The 27,896-nt window shown below is 41.0% G+C and overlaps 1 protein-coding gene and 1 long non-coding RNA gene across 5 annotated transcripts in view; one reads left to right on the plus strand and one right to left on the minus strand.

Moving 5' to 3' along the window:
* AFF2 (ALF transcription elongation factor 2) overlaps positions 1-27,896 on the plus strand; it is a 486,511-nt gene that overhangs the window by 335,040 nt on the left and 123,575 nt on the right. For all 4 annotated transcript variants that reach the window (XM_082445730.1, XM_082445732.1, XM_082445731.1 and 1 more), the window contains 2 exons: positions 2,061-2,097; positions 2,382-2,415. In XM_082445730.1, coding sequence (XP_082301856.1) covers positions 2,061-2,097; positions 2,382-2,415 — 71 coding nt within the window. The remainder of the gene's footprint in view (positions 1-2,060; positions 2,098-2,381; positions 2,416-27,896) is intronic.
* On the minus strand, positions 8,633-13,130 carry LOC309652246. The gene is made up of 2 exons (XR_014258619.1): positions 12,270-13,130; positions 8,633-9,949 (listed from the first exon to the last, which is right to left on the minus strand). It is a non-coding gene; the product is annotated as an uncharacterized lncRNA (long non-coding RNA).

Raw genomic sequence — 27,896 nt, forward strand, 5'->3', positions numbered from 1 at the left:
CCTGGGGTGCTGGCCCTTTCCTCAGTGCTTGCACCAGGACTAGGTGACACCACCCTCTCAGAAAGCATCCGTTTCTTCCATTCACGACAGAGCTTGCACGGCGGAAGGGGCCAGCACCCCAGATATACAAGCCCAAACTTGCCGTATACAATTGTAATGAAATCTCTTTAAAAAAATAACAGGTAGAAATATTGGTATATCATTAAGGACGTGCAAATGGTTAACTCCTCATTTATTTGGCACTCTGGGAAATGAGGTGATCTGGATAATTGAAATTCTTGGATAACCAAAGGTTATCCTTCCATAGGAATCACGTAATAGGAATCATTTTGAAATGTAATTCATATTTTCCTGACTTCCTATAAAAATTATCCTGAACATGCTTTAGCCTTTCTTGATCACTTGTCATTATTGCATCAGTTATTGTAGAGTGCTGTAATATTATACTATGCTCTAATTGTGTCCTTGGGAGCTATTGAGATGGCTAGGAATGCTTGCCTCTATATTGAATGGCCATAGACTCTTGTGCTTTTTAAGTTCTAACTTTGCTGTGTCATTTTCTTTGGCCCCCTGTGCTGTCGGTTTTCTCATCCCAATTTTCCTAGTGGCTGTGCCTCTAGAAGTGTTTCCCCTTTCTCACCATCTATGATTTGCTAACGGGTGGGAATCAAATGGCCAAGCTTGTTAGGGTCTAATGTCAAAAGTCAGTTGTCTAGCAGCGAGGGGAAGAAGGCTTTTAGCTATGTGGGCTTGGTGACAGCCCTTTAGTTGAGAGGCCTTTTCCATCTCTTGTGGAGTTTATGGTCATCTTCTGGAGTAGTAATCATGCCAGAAGATAAGTCTCTTGGGCAACAGAATCATGCTAAATCGATTGGAAAGTTTACTTTTGATTCAAACACAGCATCATTGTTCTTGCTTACTTCTCTTAAAGATAAATTATGCTGTGATCTTATTTTTATTCCATAGGGTGGCAAGATTAGCCTTAAAGAGTAGATTACTTGCAGCAGGTTGATATAACTAATTCTTCTTTTTAAAGTTTTTTTATTGAACTGTAGTTGATTTACAATGTTGTGTTAGTTTCAGGTGTACAGCAGAGTGATTCAGTTATACATACGTGTGTGTGTGTGTGTGTGTGTGTATGTGTGTATATATTATATATATATATATATATATATATATATATATATATATATATATATATAATATATACGTTCTTGATATAACGAGTTCTTGTATTTGCTTGAATTCATTGTCTCCAGTTTCGGAACACTTGCTTTGCCTTTGATATTCTCTCCTCCATCTGCAAGGAGCTGTGCGTGCCCTGTGCATCAAGGCAGAGCTTCTGCCTGCAAGTCGTGTCAGAATCCACACAGGTGTCCATGCTCCCAGAGAGCCCGATGTGTGCAAATCCGGATTTCTCAAAACCCTGAATGAATTGTGTTGAGGGTGACTTTCAAATAAAATTTAAATCCCTTTAGATAATTCGTTCCACTTGCATAGTTCAAATTGCTTCCTGTACTTCACCAAATTTGTGATGAAGTTTTAAGAACGTGTCTCTTGTGAAAATAAGATACATCTACTGCATGTGTGTCACCGTCAAGGTAGAAAATTGGAGTTGTTTCTATAAAATAGAACAACTGAGCAAATCTATTAATTACAGTGTTATTTACACTTCTACAAAAATCACAATCACTTGTTTGTCTGAACCGAGTCCCCTTTACTTCCATAGAGGTGTCATTGCCTAGCTAAGTGAGAAATTATACACTTGACTCTCACACATATGGGTCATTTGTTCCCATTTTGCACACATTTCCAGATAGATACCAGTCATGTGTAATTCTGATAAAATGGCAGTTATGGCCGTGTTGTAGCTGGTTTGGCTGGCAAATGTTTATCCTTCAAATAGAGCTGCAGACAGTAGCCTAATTAATGGAATCCTTAACAGTGGTTTCCTATTGGCCAACATCAGTCAAGTTATATCTTCAGCGATAACAAATAGACCTTTTGTTTCTCTTGTATCATTTAACTAATGTTTGTATTGTATGTGTTCTTCCTTATAGGAATCCCAGCATCTGACCCCAGGATTCGCCTTACAAAGTAGGTGTTTTGAAAAAATCCTTCTTGATCCCAGCATCTCCTCTCCTCCCTCACTTTCTTCTCTTTCCTACCTAATATCATGAAAACATGGAATAACAACAATAATAAAAAGTCACATTGTGACACATCCAATTGGTTTCTTTTTTCTCCCATCTGTTATTCATGGCAGGATTCTGTGAAAGGGTATAACTGGAAGGGCTGCATGTTCAAGACCAATTTCATTCAGAATGATCATCTGACAGTAGAAAACATGGATGGTAAATGTCTGTGCATTTTCTTTTCAGAGTGGAGCGACCCGACCAGCAGAGCTTCTACAAAGTGAGTACCGTTCAAGTCGTAAGTACTCAGGTTTGTGAAACACGCTTCTTCGGGGGCATTTCACAAGAAAAAGGTGCTTCGGTGCTGAGCGAATCTTGTTCTCTCTCGTGCTCCTTGAAAGCAGGAACCTTGCCTCATAATAACATGGGGTGTGGTTAGAGGGGAGAATGAGATTTCCCACGATAGGCAAGTGACAGTCAAAATGAATGACATCACCACTAGGCTCTCTGATGGTGTAGAAGATACAGGCTGGGTCAATACCCGGGACACCAGAACAGCTGTGATTCTTGAGTGGTTGTTGGAGCATTGTGTAACTTCAGCCACAGACATCGTTATATGTAATATTCAGCCACCACCGATTCGGATGGAGAAAGGACCCGCCTAAGCAGGTCGTCCGGTGACCGTATATTAAAGATAAACAAGGGCAGCCAGAAGGAGGTGGAATAAGAGGTTACGTGACGCTAGGTTGAAGTTCAGAAGCCAGGGCCCTGCAGTTCTCTCCTCACTGTCTTCCTTTTTTATTAATGTTCACTGAAGGAGGGGTATGGAGAAACCAATTTCCTCAGATTAACCGTTGTAGATTTTGTAATAGCCATTTGTCCAAGAGAGTATCAAGGGAGTAGTTCTCTCACAACTTCTTTCGTTCTTAATAATAGAAAATGGAAGCTGACTTTTCTGTGTGAGTAATAGTCACATACTTGAAATTTTTCAAAATGAAATAATTTATGACATTCGAGTGGCCTAATGGCACACTTGAATTGCTCACCTTTTGGAAGATCACGAATAATTGCATAAAACAACTGGGAATGACTCCCAAATAGACTGAGGCTCTGGGAAAGTCAATGGTATTTCCACATTCTTGGGTCTGTTGAGTGGCAAAGCCCCCAAAGCCCTGACCCCATCACCAGACCTCTTGTTTGGTTTTCTGCCCTGATCTGTGCCTTCTAATTCAAGGTTCCATTTCAACAGCCAAGAATCCTCCATTTAAAGAATCGAGGAAAAAAAAAAAAGAGACAAGAGGAAAATAAAACTATAACCTTGATTTAAGGACCAAATTATATGGAAACGTGGAAATCAAAATCATCTTTGATATTGTTCATTTCAGCTTTTCCAGTAATCATTTTGAATTGCCCTCCCCCTTGTTATCCTAGTAAACAATAGACCTTATTCTCCTTACCTCCACTCCTAACTTGCCCCACTCTTATTACAAAGCCAGTAAACTTCACACACACACACACACACACACAGTTGAGCATTCAGGAAATCAGTGCAGGTTTCCAAATATGAAAACACATAAAAATATTTTTCCATTGTAAAATGATCCCATTCCTAAAGCAAGAGTATCAGGCTCCTGCTGTGAAATATGCTGATTTCCATATAGACCATAAAATGCAATATTTCAGTAGTTTGTAACTAACAGAAATAAACTTGTCAATTGTGGTTTATAGCTAGAGGCTGCATTTCCAGAGAACAGCACTTCATAGCACAGGGTATATAGTGCATTCAGTAGGACTAAGGTTCTCTATAGGAGGCATCCCTAAAACTGGAAGACACTGAGTCTGTTTTATGAATGAACTGCTCTCTTTTTAGCTGCCTGATCCAAAGTCCAGGCATTGTTCATCAGACTTCAGCTGCAGTAAATTCCCTTCTTGTGGTAGGGTATAGGTTTAACACAGGGCAGGTCAGAGTTATAATAATTATTTTTACTTTTAGCTTCCAAATTATTATCAGCTTAGCCATTCCAGTCATTCTCGCATATTTCACTACGGTGTGCTTTTTAAGTCAGCTTCTAGGATTTTCCATCTGGCAGGGCAATCCTCTAGGCAACTAAGAACGTCCTGAGTGTAGACAGGCTGCTGGTGGCTAGAGCTTGGTGGGAAGCAGCCCCAAGTCAGCCCTGCTGCAGGAGAGACACCCTCCCAATGCTTGTGAACGTCCTGGGCAAGCTCCTACCCCGCCCTGCAGTAGAGAGAGACGGGAGTCTTGTAAATCAGAATCCCTTAATTCCTGGGCTACTTGATTTGTTTTCCTCATCTTGGCCTCGTTTCCCTGGATAACAAAATGCAGATCTTCCATTTGGGCCTGGATTGTTTATAAGGACTGCACGCCCCGGCACCAGGTCTGAGAAACACTGGTGCAGGAGTCCCTGAGTGCAAGCTGGGAACCGGCCAGGCTCTGTGCTCCCGCCTCAGCAGGATCACTGACCTTTGGAGAAGGGGAGCTTTTCTCGCTCAGCATACTCCGTTGACACACAGTGCTTTTTATGGGGTGTCCATCTAAATGGTGCCCTCCTACCTGCTCCAGCTGACTGCCCAGGAGGCCAGAGCATGGGACTGGGGGAATTTCAAGATCTGGGCTTGAGCCTCTGCCCCATGACAGTGATGGTTTTGGGGGAAAGCACTGACCTAGGATTCAGAGGGTGCGAGTTTAAATCATGGGGGAATTTATTTTTATTTCAGAGTATAGAGATAGAGTCCCTTGAGGGAAATGAAGCAAAGTAATGAGCAGATTGTATACGCATACAGGTATATACGCAAACACTTGTCACAATTCAAATGTAAACAGCTATACTCATTAGTAATTAAACTCAAGGTCAAAGTGCATTTAACTTTAACCCTTAATAATTTCTGGAGGAAAGAAGACCTGGCAGGCGTTGTTCCCCTCAGCCTGCCTGAGCCTGAGTTGTATTATAGTCTCGGAACAGGCCTCACCCAGGTCTTCTAAATCCAGTGGAGTTTCAAGCCTCCTTCAACAAAGGTCTCTCTCCCCAAAAAGAGAGTGGGGCATGGGCTGTCGAAGGTCAAATTGTATTTCTCATGCTGTGGAGTTGTGTATTTGTACAGTAATATCACGTTCGTTCTGCGTCTAAAGCACCCATTTATTTCAATTGGAAGATTCAGGGATTGAATGGACACCCCAGACACTGGGTTACCTTCTAGTTTCTGCATGAAGCCATTAAGGAACAATGGAGGAGAAAACAGAAACTAAATCCAAAGAACTTGGATTTTCCTCATTGGGTTGGATGGCTTCATCTAGCTGGTTATGACATCTTGTCAATTACTTGTCAATACAGTGGCTTTACCAAAATACATGACTCTGTTGGTCTTTCATGAGCTGTCCTGAATAGGGACAGATCAGATGCTTCCTGAGAAGCATTTTCAGACAGCAACCATGAGCTCAAGGGTTTCCATCGAGTCAGTCCTTGACTTTGGCTAGTTTTGTGAGGACAGTTGAGAAAATGGCAGTTCCAGATACGCAGTTTCTTTGTCATCCTCGGCTGTTTGCATTTAGACTCTGTCCGGCTGGAAATCATCCAGACCCCCTTTTAATCAAGTAGCTCCTGTGTTTTAGGGCATGCTGTTGAAAATTCCTGGATAATTTCCATAAAAGCTCAACATAAAGGCAGGTGTAGCCATAGGCTGTTCTTTCCTCGCCATAATACCAGTTCCTCCACGTACGGTATTAGGTACGGGTCTGAAAACATCACAGCCATGGACCCAGAGAGCTGACAAAAGGCCTGACAAAGACAGTCTAGTTGTGGCCAGTTTACCTGTGGGTGACAGGTAGGCATGCCACATGGACAAATGCTTGAATGTAGCACTGGTTAGGAGGAAAGGACATTATACTCTCACAGGAATGGCGGGCACCTGTGACAATAATCATTGTGCTGTTGGGTCGTGCGCAAGGCTAGGTGCCAGGTCCCATGCCAGGTGCTCTTATATACATCACCCCATTATACTTAGCAGCCACCGGGAGGGGCTCCAAATTATTCCCATTTTACAGATGAGAAAAGCAAAGCTAGAATATTGTCCCTCCTTATGAAATATACACAGTCCAGTGGGAGGACAAATTGACTGTTTATCTCGAAGGGACATGTTGGCTATGAGTACACAGAAGGGCCGAGTCAGTTACACTGCTCTTCATGGGAAAGCTTGAATGCACAAAGCCCCCTCTTTTCCCACCGGGCTGTCCCTTCTCATGGTATCTGTTGGGGTCGGGGCACAACCTTCAAATAGACTTGAAGAACTGAAGTTGATGGGAAGCAATCCCACAAGAAATTATACCTCTCTGTTTTAGATGATTCAAAACCTCGTCAAAATTGCTTGATTTAACTGAAAGATCATTATCTCTAAACTTGTATTGATGTGGTATGAAGATTTCATTACCACAGGGAATAGAAATAGTATGAGAATGTTTTCTGGTTTGCTATGACCAGTAACAAGCGTTACATCATTTCTTAGATGAATTTTGAAACAAATTTTTTTACCAAAAAACCCCAAGAAATGAAAAACACATTCATGAAAATCCTGACCATCTTTCTACCAAAATTTTCATCATTGAAAACGTTTGCTTTGAGAATCTGATTTGAGATTTGAGAAAGAACTCCCAACTCTAGCAATTTCATATATTCTTTCCTAAGTAGATGTCTGGTCTGCTACACACTTTCCGTAGCAAAGTAACTGTGTAACGAGGTAGGGGGAAAAAAATGACTGTTATTTTCATAATCAGATTAATTCTTAATCAGAATACATGATTTGGTACTTGGAACTTAGAAATACTACTTATCAGTTTGAGGCTTACAAAAGCCAAAGTAAACTCTCCCAGTAAACTGGGAATCTTGGTGACTGTCACTGGTTGCAGCCATTCCGGCTTTCAAACTGAGACGTGTGCCAACTCTTGCTTTTAACCTGTCTTGTATGCCCTGCGTCGTAGAGCTTGCCAACTTTTCCTAAGGACTTAATATATTTTTGGAAGTTCTCCACTACATCAGGGACAGCCACCTGGGAGCAGAGAAAACAAAATTTGGCAGCCTGTTCAAGCTGTGAATTAAAGGTAATTCACAGTTTGAAATGAATCAGCATGAGGTCCTTAAGAAGAGTAATCAGACCTCAAGAGGATTTTATTTTGAGGACTGTATATTGGCTAATGTGACAACAAGCAATATTGGCATTTGGAATGTTCGTGTCAAGAAGCACCGAAGCTGCTGGTGCTTGACGGGCACCAAGACTGAAAACTGGGCCCCCTTTGACGGAAGCTTTGGATTTCCACTTTCATTACAAAAGCTGCAAACGTAGCGTTTGTGCTCAGGGAGCGTAAATCTTGAAAGATCAGGTTGGATTTTTGTGTCTTTGTTCATGTGCCCAAGATTTGTATGTTTCAGGCGGATTATGAGACACGTCTGTAATTAGAAACAAACATCTCTCTCTTTCTCTCAGGGAAAAGTCAAGTATCTCCTCTTTTCTACCTGATTTGCATCCATATGTATATTCATTCGTTCGCGATTTCATTCCTTTCAGCAAAAATGGGTTGAGCCCCTACTGTGTGTAAGGCTCTGAGCGAGGCAGGGTGGTACCTCAGGGTGGAACACTGCACATCCTTCCCTCAGGGAACTCACTGAGGATTAGACTTGCACGGATAACGCCAATACCTCAACTAACTCATAACTACTGAGTGCCTACGACGTGCCAGGCGCTTTCTTTCTTTACAGGCCCAAAGGAGTCAGCCGTATTATATTCTACAGCAGCAGAAACCAAAACTCAGAGATATTGAGTGAGTCACCCAAAGGGCCACAGTAACAAAACCACAACCGGACAGACTCCAGAGCACATGCTCTTAACCCGCATTAAAGCCATCGCATGGGCTGTTTGGAGAGGGCCCTCCCGATTTGAATTTAGGTGTGATCTTGCCCTGGTATCAGACCAAAGTAAACTGGCCCCAGGGCAGGCCAAAACGGTCCCTGTCATTTTGGTTTTGGTCAGGGAAAGGATTGGATCTGAACATTGTCATTGAGTCAGGCCTCTCATACACAGCACACGCTGATGGGTGCTGATAGGTACTCTGTAGGCAGGCACCGGTCCAGCCTCAGCTCAGGGCCTGCGGCCCGATGGTGTCACCATGCCTGTAAGATGCTTCCTTTGGTGAGGTGCAAAGATCCAAGCCTGTAAGGGACTTTACCGCCACTCAAAATCCCCTTGAGGGTGATTTCGGTGGCCTGTGATGGGAACAACATCCGTCTCCAGAAATCTCCATTTTGCCATATTAAAGTAGAAAGAAGAGAGCTCGTATTTGGGTCTGTTTTTATGACAGGTTTGTCCATTACTTTTCATGCTTACCAATGTGGAAATTGCTTTATATTATTGGAAAGTTGCTTTATTTTATTGATATATCCTCATGGCAGAATAATTTTTTTTTAATGTGTTGCTATTTTTTAATTTAATTTTATTTATTTATTTATTTATTTATTTATTTATTTATTTATTTATTTATTTATTTTTATTTTTGGCTGTGTTGGGTCTTCGTTTCTGTGTGAGGGCTTTCTCTAGTTGCGGCAAGCGGGGGCCACTCCTCATCGCGGTGCGCGGGCCTCTCACTGTCGCGGCCTCTCTTGTTGCGGAGCACAGGCTCCAGACGCGCAGGCTCAGTAATGGTGGCTCACGGGCTTAGTTGCTCCACGGCATGTGGGATCTTCCCAGACCAGGGCTCGAACCCGTGTCCCCTGCATTGGCAGGCAGATTCTCAACCACTGCGCCACCAGGGAAGCCCCAGAATAATTTTTAAAAATTATTCCCAACGTTATCAACCAGTGGCCTTATTTCTAAGTTCTCCTTGAGATTTTGAACAGTAAATGGTACTGAAGCAAATGATGCTGGTGGAAGTTGTTGAAGTTAATAAGCAAGAGACCAAAGTAAAAATAATTCCAGCTGTAAAGCTGAACATAATGTTTTGATCACACACATGCATGCATGCACATCCTCTGTCTCCCAGAATATCAGACCCCTCTAATGCATCTGATCTAATGAGATGCACACTCTTTTTTCAGTTACTAGATTCTAAAATGCTATGATCAGGGCTACTTTTCATGTGCCCAGCGATTGATAATCTTATAGCATTTTCACACAATGTATTAGCCTCATGTGAGTGCCGCAGCAATCCTGTTAGATAGCCAGGTGCAAAGAAGCCAGGCTTGGGGGTGTGGGGGGGAAGATATTTACCAAAGTCCCCCAGCTAGGGCGGGGCGGAGCTGGGCCTGGAAGCGAGGACTCTGCACTTCCATCAGAACGTGCTGCCTTGTCCCCATGTTCCCTAGATGGCTGCAGGGCCAGAACTCCTCAATCGGAGCCTGACAGGTCTTCCAGGCCCAGATGAAGAAAATATAGCAGCAGTGCAGAAAGCCCCATGGATCATTCCTAGAAATTAAAAATAAACAAACATCCCCCCCAAAAAAAATCCCCACCCAACTGAGCCTGGAGTAGATGAGGAGGAATATTCACCACGCTTCTGAGCTATTCATTCTGCTTTTCCACCCTATCAAGCATTTCACAAACAGCCAGATACTTTGCCCCAGTTACATTATTGGGAACGTTCTGTTTAAATGGTCTGCTCTTGATACCTTCTCAGAGCTGCTAAAAGCCCTTCCATTTTGCTGATGAGTGGGGAGCAGTGTTGGTAGAACACGGCAGATGCTTGCACGATGACAGTAGTAAAGTCAGTTGAAAAATTTGACAAAAGCCTTTCTTCGTGGTTCTTCTGTCCACTGTAATATGAGGACCAGAAAAGGAAAAGGTCTCAAAACTATTTGATTGACATCTGCAAATATGCTGCCTATATTGGGACGGAGCAGGGTGGGGTTAGAGTATGCCTTCTAAAACCCAAAGTAACGAAATTGTTTTTCTTTGCTACCCTGTGAGATCTTGGCATCCAAGTACAACCCGTAATACACTACTTGTTCCTTGGCAAAGTTTCCAGGGTGCCTGAGAGAGCAATGAGGGGGAAGAGGGCGTAGAAGGTCATGATTTACAGAGCAACCAACTTACAATTCTGCCACCACCATTGCCTAATTTCAGGAGTGACCTCATTTCTGCATAAGTTGCCCACTTTTTAAAAATCCCAGATAGATAGCTCAATATTATAACTATGTGGGATATTTCTAGATTTTCAAGAGAAAAATCCAAAAAAGTACCTAATGCTTACAGTATCTAGAAATTGTCTAGTATATCTAGAAATTGAGAGGGTCATTCTATATTTCTCCAAAATCATTTTCATATATCATGGAGTACAGACAGAAGGGCAGCAAACTAGCTGCATGTGAGCTATGTGCCTGGGTCATTACGGTCACCACTTACAGGGGCCGTCTGTGGGCCAGGCACAGGGGCGAACATTTCACAAGCATTAGCTGTTTCATCCTCATCGCATCTCTGAGGTGGGATGTCCTCATCATCACCGGTCCCAGGTCAAAGGCTCAGAGAGGGCACCTAGCAAACACCCCAAACTATAAAGTTTCAATTGAACAATTACGAATTAAGTACAGAGACAGATAATACTCTTCTAGTTCTATGACATTTTCCATTTCCACACAGAGCATTATCTTCATTACATTCAGGCTTGACTCAATTCTGGGAGCCAGGAGAGGGGAGGGACCTCAGCTGCCAGGTGGCTCAAATCCCAGCTCCCTCACTTCCTGCTGTGTGACTTGATGAAGTCACCTGGTGTTTTCTGAGCCTTTGTTTCAACAGATACAACATGGAGAAGCGCTATTGCTCAGACTCTGTCGTGAAATGCGCCGCCCTCGGATGGGCTCCTGAATGGGCTTTGACGTCCATCATTCGCATTGTTCTCTCCCCATGTTAGCAGTGAGGAAAGTCGTGCTCAGATGGCTTAAGCGTGGGCCCCAGGCTCACACAACTCACTGTTGCAAGGCTCAGTTCCACTTCTTGACTCCTAGTTAAGTGCTCTTTTTGCTAGTATCTGCCATTACTTCTCACAAGTGTTGTGTCGCTGTGGTTTGAATCAAAGGATCAACTCCCAACGCCGAGATCAGTGGACTGAAAGCCAGTCACTATGCAGGCCACTCCTCTCCTGCTTAGATTAGATGCCCCCAGCACGCTTCTGGATGTTCCACCGTGTTGAGAAGAGTGAGTCCATTCTCCTACCCACCTACCCACCCACAAGGGATCATGATTTGATTCAGTGATAGTTTGAGCATTTGCAGAAGAAATTGAACAGTTAAAAAAAATCGAATATGTTTTACAATCTCACTGTCTTAGAGAATGGAATTTGGGGGTTAGGTCCACCCTTTATCTTCATGCTTTTGGGGGGGAGCTGTCTCTCTTATTCTGAGGTTGAAGAGGACCTGAAGCCAGTGACCTGTCTTGACCTTTACAACGGGATTAAAATTCCAGGTTGCTACTGTGGTAACCACACCTTTAAAATTAGATCCTGACAGTCACTGAGAAATTTAAAAGTTCACCGCTGCCATGAACTTTGAAGAAACGTTGCTTACAATTTCAGTGGCAGCCTCTTGATTAAAATAATCTGCCTTTCTGTCTGCCAGAAAGAGTTTGCGTGTGTGTGTGTGTGTGTGTGTGTGTGTGTGTGTGTGTGTGTGTGTGTGTGTGTTTTGGGGGGCGGTGCTAAAAGATTATATCTTGATGGATTTTTTAAACATAAAAAAAATGGTTGTGGTTTGAAGCAAAGTGGTTTTCTGCATGAAATTTAAATCAACTTCAGCTCAATTTATAGTATTCAGAGAGAGCTGTGATATTCAGGGTGGCAGGAAGCCAAGAGACACAGAAAAGATGTAAAGACACTCAGAGAAGACACTCAGAGAAGATACTTCTGTGGGTCCTTCCCAGACAAACCTCAGTGACCCATGGTCCAAATGGCAGCCACTTTGAAACCACAGATTGCTGGGCCCAGGTTCTGCGCAGGAGGGAAATGCAGAGCAGGCACACGACAGGCTTGCAGATCAAGAGGGCAGGCAGTCACTGATTTGCCCGGTGGCATAAAGAGCTGGAAGTCATATTCATGCTCCTAAAGCCAGGGCAATAGGAACCAAGCAATAGAGGGCATCTCACCTCTGAAAAAGATGAGGGATTGAGGCATTTGAAATTCCAGGGATTCTCCAGCCTTCCTTCCTTTTGTATTTCTCTCTCAAGACAGCAGTTCATGGTGAGTCTGGCTTTATAATTAGTTGTGAGCTATGCCTGTGGTTCCAGGATTTTTAAAAATTTGACTGGGCTTTTTTTTTTTTTTTTTTTTGACATGCTGCAACAGGATTGGAATGTGTGTTTCTTAGGCAACACATTAAAAAATACCTCTGTAACTCTCCGAAAGGAGCAGTTTCACACCAGAAGTGATGATCTCACTCTGAGAAAGCTGGCAGACTCTTTCCCATGCAACAGAGAGCAAATATTAAACCAGTTGGACAATATCAGGTAGTTAGGAGGGAGGGGTGTGGAGCAACAGAAATTCTCAGCCTGCACAGAGGGGCAGCTCTGACTGAAGACCTGGGGGGAGATTGCCTCTCATGTCACTTGAGGGTCTCTTCAGTCTGGTTTGGTCAGTCTGTGTGCCGAGGAGGCTGGAACAGTGATGACCAAATTGCGATATTCCTCCAAACCCAAGGAATGCTTGGGAAAGCCCAACAAATACCACCAGTCTTCCACTCCAGAAGGTTCTAGAACCTCAGGTAGCACCTTTGGCTCTACTGACATGATAGGTTCACAAGTCTGTGAGCTCCTTAGGGAGAAGTGTGGTATGGATTCGCCTGTGTTTCCTTAGCAACTAGTACAGGACCTGCTACACAGTAGATAACCAGAAATTGTTATCGAGTGAATGGTACATAGTAAAATAAGGATCCAGAAGGTGTCGGTTATTCTGAATTAATAATAATAACATTTTTTAAAATGTTTATTTATTTATTTTGGCTGCATTGGGTCTTCGTTGCTGCACGCGGGCTCTTCTCTGGTTACAGCGAGTGGGGGCTACTCTTCGTTGTGGTGCACAGGCTGCTCATTGCAGTGGCTTCTCTTCTTGCGGAGCATGGGCTTCAGTAGTTGTGGCTCGTGGGCTCTAGAGCACAGGCTCAGTAGTTGTGGCACATGAGCTTAGTGGCTCCGCGGCATGTGGGATCTTCCCGGACCACGGTTCGAACCCATGTCCCCGGCATTGGCAGGCGGATTCTTAACCACTACGCCACCAGGGAAGCCCAATAATAACATTTTTGAGACCATTTATTCTTAGATTCTTCAATCCATATTGAAAAGGTAGTATCATAAGAAGAAATAAAAATGCTTGAATGTGTGCACATGCGTGTGTGAGTAGTTTAGTCATGGAAAGCCATGTAATGTAGAGATTGAAGTGGACAGGCTCCAGAGCCATATTGCCAGGGTTCAAATTCCACCTTCTCCATCTTTTAGTCATGTGACCTTGGCCAAGTTGCTTAACCTCTCTGTCACTCAGTTTCCTCATCTGTAAAATGGGGATGGTAATAGCACCTGCATGGTAGGACTAAATGATTGAAGTGCCTCTCGCAGTGCTTGATATATAGGAAGCTCTCAATACACGTTAACTATTGCTATTCATTACGCTTAGGGTTAGTACTGTCGTTATCACTCAGTGCTCTGAATCAGTGACATTTGCACTACGTTCCAATCTTCAGTCACTTGGGGAACCTTTCCCTCCCTTCCCTGACTTGTCCCAGAGGCTCCCAGTTGGAGGAAGACGTCTCCAGAACGAGCAAACCTGGACTACCTTGAATCTTTCCTCTGTTGACCCAGCTACCCCAGGACCCGAGGATAAAAATGAAGACTAGCAGATATGTCTTAAATGCATGCACTTTGGGTACTAGGCACTTTCTTCTTCTTGGGAGCTCACCACAGCATCTTATCACAGCCACACTTGTGCTTTTAATTCTGTGATTATTTTTAAAAAATCAAAGCTAGAACTTATGAAGTCCAGGCACTATGCTGAGTGTTTTATGTCCACTAGCTAATTGAATATTCACAACCCGATGAGATGTCGGCACCACTCTTACACATTTTACACAAAAGAAACTGAGGTTCATGAATGGAAACTAAGTTCTTGCAGCCAGTAATGGTGGGCTCTGTGTCGGGCTGACTCTGGTAAGAGAGCCCTGAAGCGCAGCCTTCCTGCCTACCCGTGAAATGGCCAATCCCGGAATCCACCCGGACTCCATTGTCTTGGGAAATGGCAACACCTACTCAGAGATAACAGAGGACCAGAACTTGACCAAAGACGTTCTCTGCCCCTGATTCCCTGGATAGCCTCTCACCTTTGGTAAAATCATCACTGGGGTAATTTCATAATTGTGGAGTCATAATTGTGGATTGCTTGGTTCACATCTGTATGAATAACTATTTCTGAAATATTATAACAAGCACGTTGGCAGTTTTCTAATCAAGTAGCACAGAATCCTTTTCTAAATTCCCATTTTTTTGCATGCATAAGGGGATTTGTCTGAATAACAAAAAAACGTGAATAAAATTTCATGGACTAGACCCCGCCATTCTGTGAAACAAACACTCTGTTCCCTTGCCTGGGCAAATCATTCCTGATGCTGCAAACCTGCTTCTGTTTCCTTGGTCTAAAAAGACATTTCAGACTCTGCCTTTAATTATGATCAGGTTTGACTCTGAATCCCTTGAGAAATAAGCTTGTTTTTGCTGGGAGGGATGGTAAAATAACATTTAAATAGGTTTTAAAAATAAGAATGAAATCTCAGAAGACACACTATTGTAGAACATACTGTATATCAAAATATATCAGCACGTAGTTGTAACAGTGACTTAGTAAACACATTGCTGACTGAACTATGAAAAATAATCCACTGAGGTGCTATTTCCCTCACTCCTTAGCACTGGGTTAAGAAAGTATCACCATAAAGTAGATATGCACTGTGTAAAAATATTTGTGTGTGTGTTTTTTTAAAATGTCTCTTTCAGACCCAACAGACTAATCTTTCTTCTTCCCTTGCTAGGAAAAGTATACTATAAGGGATTTAGTTAAGTGGTATATTAAGTGAAGGTCTAAAACAGTTTTAGAAGATAACAATTCTGAGCAAAAAAAAACTGTCTTTAGCAAATTGATTCTGAATGTGACATAAGTATAAAATACGGTCAAAGGAGGTTCAATGAAATCTTTCCAATCTGTCACCTAATTTAGAATCTGACACCACTTGTATTTTCTACTGGCACCTCTATTATTATAAGAACGTGAAACTGTAGGTAAAATAAATATATCAGTACAAGTAAATGAATTTCCATGTTCTGGAAAGTGATCTTTTCTCTGGATAGCCTGAATTATCCTGGTTAAGAGACCACCTCTGTGGAAGAACAGGGCTCCTGAAGACCATTCTTTTGCATAAAGTTTTATGTTAAGTTCCTAGAAGCCCTGTTCCAAAATTATAGAATATTAGGAGTTATTCCTAAGAATACATCCATTACTCTTGCTAAAACTTTTAGATCTAAACTAAACTAACTTGACTTTTAAAGTCATGGTTCAGTTCAGATCTGTTGTCTTTAATTCCATGTAAGAAAAAGTTTGATGAGCTACGATGAGACACTTTGTTACGTGCACCAGAGCATGTCAAACCATGTCCAGTTTAAAGTCATCAGATAATTTCCCCCATTTGACCCTATGGTATAAAACTATTTTCTTAGTTTAATTCCAATAATGTGAATGGTGCATGTGTACAAAGGTTTCAAAGCAGTGTTTCTCATAAATAGCATTTAAATAGCTCCTCCTTTGCAAAAGAAAGCAAGGGACAAAGCAGACGAATCATGATGGTCTCTCATAATGAAAAAACTGAGAAAATGCACATCCACATGCCCACTCCTTCCCAGTGTAGTTTGACCACATGATGGTTATCACTGAATGATTGGAACTCACAGTTTTACGTGGGAGAGAAGAAGAAAAGCCATATAGAGATGTTTTCCCACTTGAAGCAAACCTGTCACAAAAATTCTCTCATATATTTCCAAACAGATAAAAAGGTAATTTTTCACCCTTAAAAAAGAATCCTTCACTTTGAAAATGATTCACCACAGGTTTCCTCTAAATAGCAAGCTCATGCCATGCATTCACAATATGGTTTGATTTTCAAAACATCAATTTACATGCACTATCCAGAAACAAATCTATTGTGCAAAGTGATGCTTACTTGTATAGCATAAAAAGGTAAAAATATGTTTTAAAAATTGGGGTCCATGGTTTATAGAGTGTTTTCATCATTAATATTAATTATGTATAGTCCAGCAGCTTTCGCTAACACAAGTAGAGATGGAGATGCCACAGGCTGCCTCAGAGGTGGTTCCATAATGCTCATTCATAATTAGCAAAATGCCATATTTCGGCAGCAGTCAATCAAACACGGCCTTGTTCTTGTTCTCATGGGAGCCTAATCCATCAGTCCCTTCTTCCCCCTTCAGTTTGCCTGATTCACAGACATATTCCATGAGCTGAAAATCTAACAATAAATTAGGGAGAAAATTAGAGCCGTTTTCACAACTAACATTGGAAACGGAATGTAATCCTTGGAGTGCAGAATATTCACAGCCAAAGTGAAATGGAAAGATCGGTAACTAGAGATGTGGTGTAGCGTCGCTTGGAACATGAATTCTCTAAAGAACCCTGGACAGAAGGGGAGAGGCAGCATGTCCAGGGAGTGCCTCCGGAGTGTGGAGTCCTGGAGTTTGGAGCCGTGTGCCTGCCAGGGTCTTCGTGCTCCGGATGGGTGTCAGGCCTGTGCCTCTGAGGTGGGAGAGCCGAGTTCAGGACATGGCCCACCAGAAACCTCCCAGCTCCATGTAATAATAAACAGTGAAAGCTCTCCCAGAGATCTCCATCTCAATGCTAAGACCCAGCTCCACTCATGAACAGCAAGCTACAGTGCTGGACACCCTATGCCAAAAAACTAGCAAGACAGGAACACAACCCCACCCATTAGCAGAGAGCCTGCCTAAAATCATAATAACGTCACAGACACTCCAAAACACACACCAGATGCGGTCCTACCCGCCAGAAAGACAAGATCCAGCCTCATCCACCAGAACACAGGCACCAGTCCCCTCCACCAGGAAGCCTCCACAACCCACTGAACCAACCTCACCCGCTGGGGGCAGACACCAAAAACAACGGGAACTATGAACCTGCAGACTGCAAAAAGGAGACTGCAAACACAGTAAGTCAAACAAAATGAGAAGACAGAGAAACACACAGCAGATGAAGGAGCAAAGTAAAAACCCACCAGACCAAACAAATGAGGAAATAGGCGGTCTACCTGAAAAAGAATTCAGAGTAATGATAGTAAAGATGGTCCAAAATCTTGGAAATACAGTGGAGAAAATACAAGAAACGTTTAACAAGGACCTAGAAGAACTAAAGAGCAAGCAAACAATGATGAATAACAAAATAAACGAAATTAAAAATTCTCTAAGAAGGAATCAATAGCAGAATAACTGAGGCAGAAGGACGGATAAGTGACCTGGAAGATAAAATAGTGGAAATAACTACTGCAGAGCAGAATAAAGAAAAAAGAATGAAAAGAATTGACAGTCTCAGAGACCTCTGGGACAACATTAAATGCACCAACATTCAAATTATAGGGGTCCCAGAAGAAGAAGGGAAGAAGAAAGGGACTGAGAAAATATTTGAAGAGATTATAGTTGAAAACTTCCCTAACATGGGAAATGAAATAGTCAATCAAGTCCAGGAAGTGCAGAGAGTCCCATACAGGATAAATCCCAGGAGAAACACACCAAGACACATACTAATCAAACTAAAAAAAATAAATACAAAGAAAAAATATTAAGAGCAGCAAGGGCAAAACAACAAATAACATACAAGGGAACCCCCATAAGGTTAACAGCTGATCGTTCAGCAGAAACTCTGCAAGCCACAAAGGAGTGGCAAGACATATTGAAAGTGATGAAAGGGAAAAACCTACAACCAAGATTACTCTACCCAGCAAGGATCTCATTCAGATTCGACGGAGAAATTAAAACCTTTACAGACAAGCAAAAGCTAAGAGAATTCAGCACTACCAAACGAGCTTTACAACAAATGCTAAAGGAACTTCTCTAGGAAGGAAACACAAGAGAAGGAAAAGACCTACAATAACAAACCCAAAACAGTTAAGAAAATGGTAATAGGAACATAAATATCGATAATTATCTTAAATGTAAATGGATTAAATGCTCCCACCAAAAGACATAGACTGGCTGAATGGATACAAAAACAAGACCCGTATATATGCTGTCTACAAGAGACCCACTTCAGACCTAGGGACACATACAGACTGAAAGTGAGGGGATGGAAAAAGATATTCCATGCAAATGGAAATCAAAAGAAAGCTGGAGTAGCAATTCTCATATCAGACAAAATAGACTTTAAAGACTATTACAAGAGACAAAGTAGGACACTACATAATGATCAAGGGATCCATCCAAGAAGAAGATTTAACATTTGGAAATATTTATGCACCCAACATAGGAGCACCTCAATACATGAAGCAAATGCTAACAGCCATAAAAGGGGAAATCAACAGTAATGCAATCATAGTAGGGGACTTTAACACCCCACTTTCACCAATGGACAGATCTTCCAAAATGAAAATAAATAAGGAAACACAAGCTTTAAATGATACATTAAACAAGATGGACTTAATTGATATTTATAGAACATTCCATCCAAAAACAGCAGAATATACTTTCTTCTCAAGTGCTCATGGAACATTCTCCAGGATACATCATATCTTGGGTCACAAATCAAGCCTTGGTAAATTTAAGAAAATTGAAATCATATCAAGTATCTTTTCCAACCACAATACTATGAGACCAGATATAAATTACAGGAAAAAAGACTGTAAAAAATACGAACACATGGAGGCTAAACAATACACTACTAACTAACTTAAGAGATCACTGAAGAAATCAAAGAGGAAATCAAAAAATACCTAGAAACAAATGACGATGAAAACACGATGACCCAAAACCTAGGGATGCAGCAAAATCAGTTCAAAGAGGGAAGTTTATAGCAATACAATCCTACATCATGAAACAAGAAACATCTCAAATAAACAACCTAACCTTACACCTAAAGCAATTAGAGAAAGAAGAACAAAAAACCCCCAAAGTTAGCGAAGGAACGAAATCATAAAGATCAGATCAGAAATAAATGAAAAATTAATGAAGGAAACGATAGCAAAGATCAATAAAACTAAAAGCTGGTTCTTTGAGAAGATAAACACAGTTGATAAACCATTAGCCAGACTCATCAAGAAAAAAAGGGAGAAGACTCAAATCAATAGAAATGAAAAAGGAGAAGTAACAACTGACACTGCAGAAATACAAAGGATCATGAGAGATTACTACAAGCAACTATATGCCAATAAAATGGACAACCTGGAAGAAATGGACAAATTCTTAGAAAAGCACAACCTTCTGAGACTGAACCAGGAAGAAATAGAAAATATAAACAGACCAATCACAAGCACTAAAATTGAGACTGTGATTAAAAATCTTCCAACAAACAAAAGCCCAGGACCAAATGGCTTCACAGGAGAATTCTATCAAACATTTAGAGAAGAGCTAACACCTATCCTTCTCAAACTCTTCCAAAATATAGCAGAGGGAGGGACACTCCCAAACTCATTCTGTGAGGCCACCATCACCCTGATACCAAAACCAGACAAAGATGTCACAAAGAAAGAAAACTACAGGCCAATATCACTGATGAACATAGATGCAAAAATCCTCAACAAAATTACTAGCAAACAGAATCCAACAGCACATTAAAAGGATCATACACCATGATCAAGTGGGGTTTATCCCAGGAATGCAAGAATTCTTCAATATACGCAAATCAATCAATGTGATACACCATATAACAAATTGAAGGAGAAAAACCATATGATCATCTCAATAGATGCAGAGAAAGCTTTTGACAAAATTCAACACCCATTTATGATAAAAGCCCTGCAGAAAGTAGGCATAGAGGGAACTTACCTCAACATAATAAATGCCATATATGACAAACCCACAGCCAACATCATCCTCAATGGTGAAAAACTGAAAGCATTTCCTCTAAAATCAGGAACAAGACAAGGTTGTCCACTGTTACCACTATTATTCAACATAGTTTTGGAAGTTTTAGCCATAGCAATCAGAGAAGAAAAAGCGATAAAAGGAATCCAAATCGGAAAAGAAGAAGTAAAGCTGTCACTGTTTGCACATGACATGATACTATACATTGAGAATCCTAAAGATGCCACCAGAAAACTACTAGAGCTAATCAGTGACTTTGGTAAAGTAGCAGGATACAAAATTAATGCACAGAAATCTCTTGCATTCCTATACACTAATGATGAAAAATCTGAAAGAGAAATTAAGGAAACTCTCCCATTTACCATTGCAAAAAAAGAATAAAATACCTAGGAATAAACCTACCTAAGGAGACAAAAGACCTGTATGCAGAAAACTATAAGACACTGATAAAAGAAATTAAAGATGATACAAACAGATGGAGAGATATACCATGTTGTTGGATTGGAAGAATCAACATTGTGAAAATGACTATACTACCCAAAACAACCTACAGATTCAATGCAATTCCTAACAAACTACCAATGGCATTTTTCACAGAACTAGAACAAAAAATTTCACAATTTGTATAGAAATACAAAAGACCCCAAATAGCCAAAGCAATCTTGAGAAAGAAAAATGGAGCTGGAGGACTCAGGCTCCTGGACTTTAGACTATACTACAAAGTACAGTAATCAAGACAGTATGGTACTGGCACAAAAACAGAAATATAGATCAATGGAACAGGATAGAAAGCCCAGAGATAAACCCACGCACATATGGTCACCTTATCTTTGATAAAAGAGGCAAGAATATACAATGGAGAAAAGACAGCCTCTTCAATAAGTGGTGCTGGGAACACTGGACATCTACATGTAAAAGAATGAAATGAGAACCCTCCCTAACACCATACACAAAAATAAACTCAAAATGGATTAAAGACCTAAATGTAAGGCCAGTCATTATAAAACTCTTAGAGGAAAACATAGGCAGAACACTCTATGACATAAATCAGAGCAAGATCCTTTTTGACCCACCCCCTAGAGAAATGGAAATAAGAACAAAAGTAAACAAATGGGACCTAATGAAAGCTTTTGCACAGCAAAGGAAACCATAAACAAGACGAAAAGACAACCCTCAGAATGGGAGAAAATATTTGCAAATGAAGCAACTGACAAAGGATTAATTTCCAAAATTTACAAGCAGCTCATGCAGCTCAATATCAAAAAAACAACCCAATCCAAAAATGGGCAGAAGACCTAAATAGACATTTCTCCAAAGAAGATATACAGATTGCCAACAAACAAATGGAAGGATGCTCAACATCACTAATCATTAGAGAAATGCAAATCAAAACTACAATGAGGTATCACCTCACACCGGTCAGAATGGCTATCATCAAAAAATCTACAAACAATAAATGCTGGAGAGGGTGTGGAGAAAAGGGAGCCCTCCTACATTGTTGGTGGGAATGTAAATTGATACCGCCACTATGGAGAACAGTATGGAGGTTCCTTAAAAAACTAAACATAGAACTACCTTACGACCCAGCAATCACACTACTGGGCATATATACCCTGAGAAAACCATAATTCAAGAAGAGTCATGTCCACAATGTTCATTGCAGCACTGTTTACAATAGCCAGGACATGGAAGCAACCTAAGTGTCCATCAACAGATGAATGGATAAAGAAGATTTGGCACATATATACAATGGAATATTACTCAGCCATAAAAAGAAACAAAATTGAGTTATTTGTAGTGAGGTGGATGGACCTAGAGTCTGTCATACAGAGTGAAGTAAGTCAGAAAGCGAAAAATAAATACCGTATGCTAACACATATATATGGAATCAAAAAAAATGGTTCTGAAGAACCTAGGGGCAGGACAGGAATAAAGACGCAGACGTAGAGAATTGATTTAGGGACATGGGGAGCGGGAAGGGTAAGCTGGGAGGAAGTGAGAGAGTGGCATGGACATATATACACTACCAAACGTAAAATAGCTAGCTAGTGGGAAGCAGCGGCATAGCACAGGGAGATCAGCTCAGTGCTTTGTGACCACCTAGAGGGGTGGGATAAGGAGGGTGGGAGGGAGACGCAAGAGGGAGGAGATATGGGGATATATGTATATGAAAAGCTCATTCACTTTGTTATACAGCAGAAACTAACACACCATTGTAAAGCAGTTGTACTCCAATAAAGATGTTAAAAATACATAAATAAAAAATAAACAACCCTGGCAGCCAATGTGGAAATGTTACCTGGAATCATCATTTCGAATAAAGCAAAATGCCCCGAAAAGAGAGCTGGGGCTGAGCTGTGCAGCATCGTTTGATATCTCTGCACCCAGGAACTCTAAGTGCATCTCGGGTGAAGAAGACAGAGCTCCCTGCTTTCACTGGGGTGCTTTCAATAAGGTGCTGACAGCTTGGCTTTTTAAAACAAAGGTGTTTAGTCTCTGTTGGAGAGAGGGTCAAACCATGCAGGAACATTTACAGCGATACAGAGATTGACGTACTGTGGATTCGCTAGTCCTCTGAGGTGATTTCTCTGGGAAACTCATCTCCCTCTGCATGAAACTAAGCAGCCTCTGAAACAAATGCAAGCCTTTGAAGCCGTCACCCAATCACTTGACCAAACACAGTTTTGAACTTCCGTATGGAATTCAGCTTGAACAGTTTTACCAAAGGTTTTTCTGAGCTGATTATACAGGATTAATCCTGGGTCTTTGATTTGTAGAGCACTAATTTCAGACTTATTTTCAGATGCAGTTGTCTCAGATAATTTCGAAGAACACATTGAACTTCTCCACTTTAAAAAATAAAGATCCATTTCTGCATTCAATTGTGACCGCCAGACAGGTCCGCGGGAGAGTCATGAATGTAACGCTGGGTGATTATTTTGAGAATTTTAGTATATTGACTCTCATCTCCTAATTGAAAATCGGGATTATTACTGTGGCTTTAAAATAAATCTTATTAGTGTCAAACAACTTCCCTCGGAAGCTTTGGCTGTATGGTCTTATTTATGCCATGTAAATGATGTGAATATTTGAGGCAAATCAATTCAGAGGGAAAGAAAATAACCTCACTTTTCTGTCAATTATGTGGACGTGTAAGGCAAAATTATTTTAGATATGAAATGTCTAGATTTCACCTTTCCTAAGTGCTTTAGCGTAAAATATTAGTATGAAAGGGTTACCATGGAATATTAGTTGTTATTCAGAAAAAAAGGGACTTTTATGATCCAATATATTTGGGAAACAGTGGGTTAAAAAAAAGCCTAACAAGTCTTTTCATTGTAGGAATTCTTTGAGCTTTTAATATGCTAATGTTCACTGCGTTTCTACTGGAGGGGTGTAGAATAGGAAGTGTTTCCCAAACTGACTTGGCCACAGAATATTTTTCCCAGAATAATTTGGGCTTGTGCCCATCTAGATAACGACATCATTACCGAGTTCTCTGTGCATATATATATATATATAGACACAGCTTCAGTTATCTACCTGGAGTGGAGATGCTCGTTCTTTTTTATCTTACCACCCTCACGCCCCTTCTCCTCTAGTTGCCCCGCCAGATCAGAGAGTATGTTTTAAATCAAATGTCCCTTTTAGGCAGCTTAGTGAAATTGCAGTTTGTATTCAGAAATCATGGAGGCTTTATTTTTGAATTCATGATATGGAGGGTGTTTGAAATCTCACCGACTTGCTTCTGGAAGATTTCTTTTGTGAGAGCCTTTGGTCAAGTTTCCTTTTTTTCTCTCCAGACCACCTGCAGCTAGAAGTTGTCTCCTGGGTGGTTGACTCCAGTGATCCCCATCATCTTCCCTCACTGTGGGGAGAAAAGCTGTCTGAATAGAGAAAGAAAGGCTGCAGACTCACTGAGCATTCTTAGGAGATAATTTACTGCCATGTTTTATAAAACCAGGAACTGGGATGTGCTTAATAGCTTTTTATTAGATATTGCCGAGAGAGATAATAGTCCTATTATCCTGGTGACTTTTGAGACCATTCTGAGTGCTGATATTTTCAATATGAAAATGCAGTAATGAAGTCACCTCTCAAATCTGAGCGTGTGGATTGACCACTTCAAACTGTGTCTTCCCCAGCTGGCTGGCTTCTCTGGGCTGTCTTCCCTCCACCCTCTGTGGGAATGCGTTTTTGGAATGCAAACTTGCATAACCTTAGGTTGAGAAAAAAAACACAATTAAAAGATAATTTATTTTTCAATTTGGGGAGGGAGGTTGCATCACACCAAGCCAGAGTCTAAAGGAAAGAATTTCCCATTTTGCCCTGGTTTTCTGTGTGCTACTTGGCTCTAAAAGCACGAGTAATCTAGAGCTGATGTATTCCCTCCCAAACAGTCAAATCATATTTTCAGTGAGGCCAAGAACGTGTCCTTAAGTACTTCCTTGATAACAGATCTCTTATTATGAGGAACATTTACCACGTGGTTAAACTGGGATTATAACCCGCTACACTGGTATTTCTGGTCTTCTGAGCTACACACTTAAAACAAGATGTTTCTGTGTACACAGTACTCCATTTAATTATCATTTTTAATTACTTTATTGACATAAACATTAGTTCTGAACACATTTTACAATAATGAATATAACATACAAGCAATTTATAATTTTCATTATGTCATCTCATTCACATTGTGTGAGGCTTGATGGTAGATAATTAGTTGATTGGATATGAAAGCACCCAAAATACTGATGGGTAGCAGAGATGAGCTCTGATTAGTTGGCTCTTTCTGCCTTCACCAATTATATATTGTTCTTTGTATTTATTCCTGATGGATGCTCGATATTAGTAATATGCAGCTTGTAAAATTTGTAGAGAGAGATGGATCCGTGATAGTATTTTGGCATATATTATAACACCTACTTTATAATATGGAGGAACTCAAATATTGACATTTTTATTTCTGGGATTAACTCTCTGCCTTTAGATTTTCTCATGCGTCCTTATCACTACTGATTTTATGCACGTGTGTCAGACGCATTTTTGTAAATATCATGTTTCTCAGCAAACTAGTAGGGTTAAATTAAGAAATTCAGCAATGGAAGAATGAGACACACACACACACACACACACACACACACACACTCAAAATAACAAAGATGAAAATATAAAATGCTGCGAGACGATGGTACAGTAGTACTGTTTGTAAGACTGTGCCCTCCTTGAGGTTGGAAGTGGCCGGGGGAAGGTGGTGACAGTCACACACCTAATCTCGTTAAACTCACTGTCCAAACATCAGAGCTCTTCTTTGTATTATCTTGGTTACTGGACTAGGAAGGGGCCATCTAACTGCCTTTAGTGTTTACAACATCTGTGGATTGATTGCTTATCCACTGAGGTCGCGATCTCAGATTGAAACATCATCTGAGTAACACGTTGCTTTTTCAAGGGCATCCGAAGGCACACCAGTAAACTTCCAATCTAGATTCACGGTTATTCTTTGAGGAAATACCAAGCGTAGATGCAGATGCCCAGCTTATCTCATCAAGTTGTTAAGTTATCATTTTGTAGGGATGCGAGTTGAGCCTTCTCATGTATTTGCTTTGTGTACAGGGGGAAAGGGGATAGGGCGGGAACGACGCTGGAAGTCCAGGTGGCCATGTGAGAAGGAATGCATATTTTCAGTTACAAAGAGAAGTAGAAATTCAGTTCTTCGAAGTCGGAAGATTCTTATGTTTGCCATAAGATAAGATTCTGCCAGCAAATCAAGCCCAGGGTGGATCTGGCCTTGGGGTAGAAGATCCTTATTTTGCTTTTCGTTCACTGAAACTGAGTTCCGATGAAAGCCAAGGCAGAAGCAAATTGAAAAGTATCAAACCAGGGCTCAGAGGGTCGCTGATGCTGCACTGTGTGCCCTTCGTTGAGGTCCAGTGCCCTCCGACCACGTCTTCATCATTTGGTGCATGGCCATGAGGGACGTTTAACTCAGAGAGGAGCAGGCAGAATACTGATCGAATGTCACTCTGCCAGTTGGCCTACCTTGAAAGCCCCGAGTGGGTTGGCTTCAGATGGGTAACCGATATGGCTTTTCAAAAGGATGTCCAACTCCAACTGGTTGGGGATCCAACTCAGCGACATGAGTCTGTAACTTCTGATTTAGCGACGGAGAACTAGGCATCTCATTGATGGGGTGTAGAGACAACGGGTGTTGCCTCTGGGGAGGTGAGCATTGCTATCGGAGGTGAAGCCCAGTGGTTTGACTTTCCCCCAAATTCCACCAATACAGCAGTCTGAATGTATTTCTTTTTCACGAACGTGCATTCCAGTGTCCTAGAAACAGGTATAGATTGATGCAGATTAATTTGGAATTGTGCAGCAAATTGCTGCTGGGAGATATATTTCAGAATTACAAGGGCTCAGGCTAATGGCGAGAATCAAATAAGACATAAAAATAGGTTTACATAGATTGTTTTATAAATCAGATAAAGCTTTATGTTACCTACCGTTGGAACTGGACACGTTTTGCAAGCAACATAAGGGTTGTTCATGTAATACTTTCATTATTTCCAGCAAGAGTAAAACAAAATAGAAACAAGTCCATTGAATTTTGCCACCATTAACTACCATTAACTGTAATTTCTCCTGACAAGCTCTCTCATCTGATGATGAGTGTAACATTGGGAAGAGTCGCCTGAAAAATTGCATAAACGCTAATGAAATATGCCCTTGTATTTTAAGTGTGCCCGGTTCAGACATTTAAAATAGAGCAATTTATAATGTGTTAGCAGCCAGAACTCCATCTTGTTTTAAATAAATTTATTTTTCTACTTCTTGTGAGACTCTAACTCACTCTGAGAAGACTCATGACATTTCACTGCACGAGGCGGGTCACAAATTGAATAATGTGAAATAACATTATTAGAGAACTGAAGAAAATGATATGGCAATAATGCGTTTTACAGTAAAATTTGATAGTCCTCTAAAGATCAATGAGTGTGTTTGTTTACTTTGAAGTGAAAGGACAAAGGCTTCATAATAGAATCCAGAAAAACACCAGAATTAAAGGAATCTTTGCCAGATGAAATGAACAGCTTTCCTAGTCTGCGGTGAATTCAGAAAATATACCGTGTTCTTTGCAGTAGGAAGAAATAGCCTAGGTACTGTCCGTGATAACGTGTCATTATAAAGCTACCCTGCAATGAATGAAAGTCCTCTCGTGGCCACACAGAATAAAACAAGCTGCAAGTCACAAGGGTCCTGTCCTGTCCCAAACATTGATTGAAAGGGCACTTTATAAAGGGAGAAAGAAACAGCGGGGCACCTTCATTTGCATGACCAAACGCTAATGATGGAGGCGCCTTTATGGACACACTGTGTACACAGAATAGGTTCAATTAAAAAGAAGCTATTTTACACTGGCCTTTACCCCACCGGGATTAAAAAAAAAAAAAAGACAAAACAAAGACCATTTATCTAGGTAACAATACATTGCTTTTAAAAAAATGAGGCAGACTATAGGGTAAGCCAGAAACGTGGGTCTCCCGTGGTTTTATCTTTACCCCTTCTCTTCTTGACCAGGGCATCTTACACCTCACGAAGACTCATCTTTGTCAAAATAAGGTGAATATGAAT

Source organism: Balaenoptera physalus (genome assembly GCF_965194825.1).
Source record: "Balaenoptera physalus genome assembly, chromosome: X".
Taxonomy (NCBI): domain Eukaryota; kingdom Metazoa; phylum Chordata; class Mammalia; order Artiodactyla; family Balaenopteridae; genus Balaenoptera; species Balaenoptera physalus.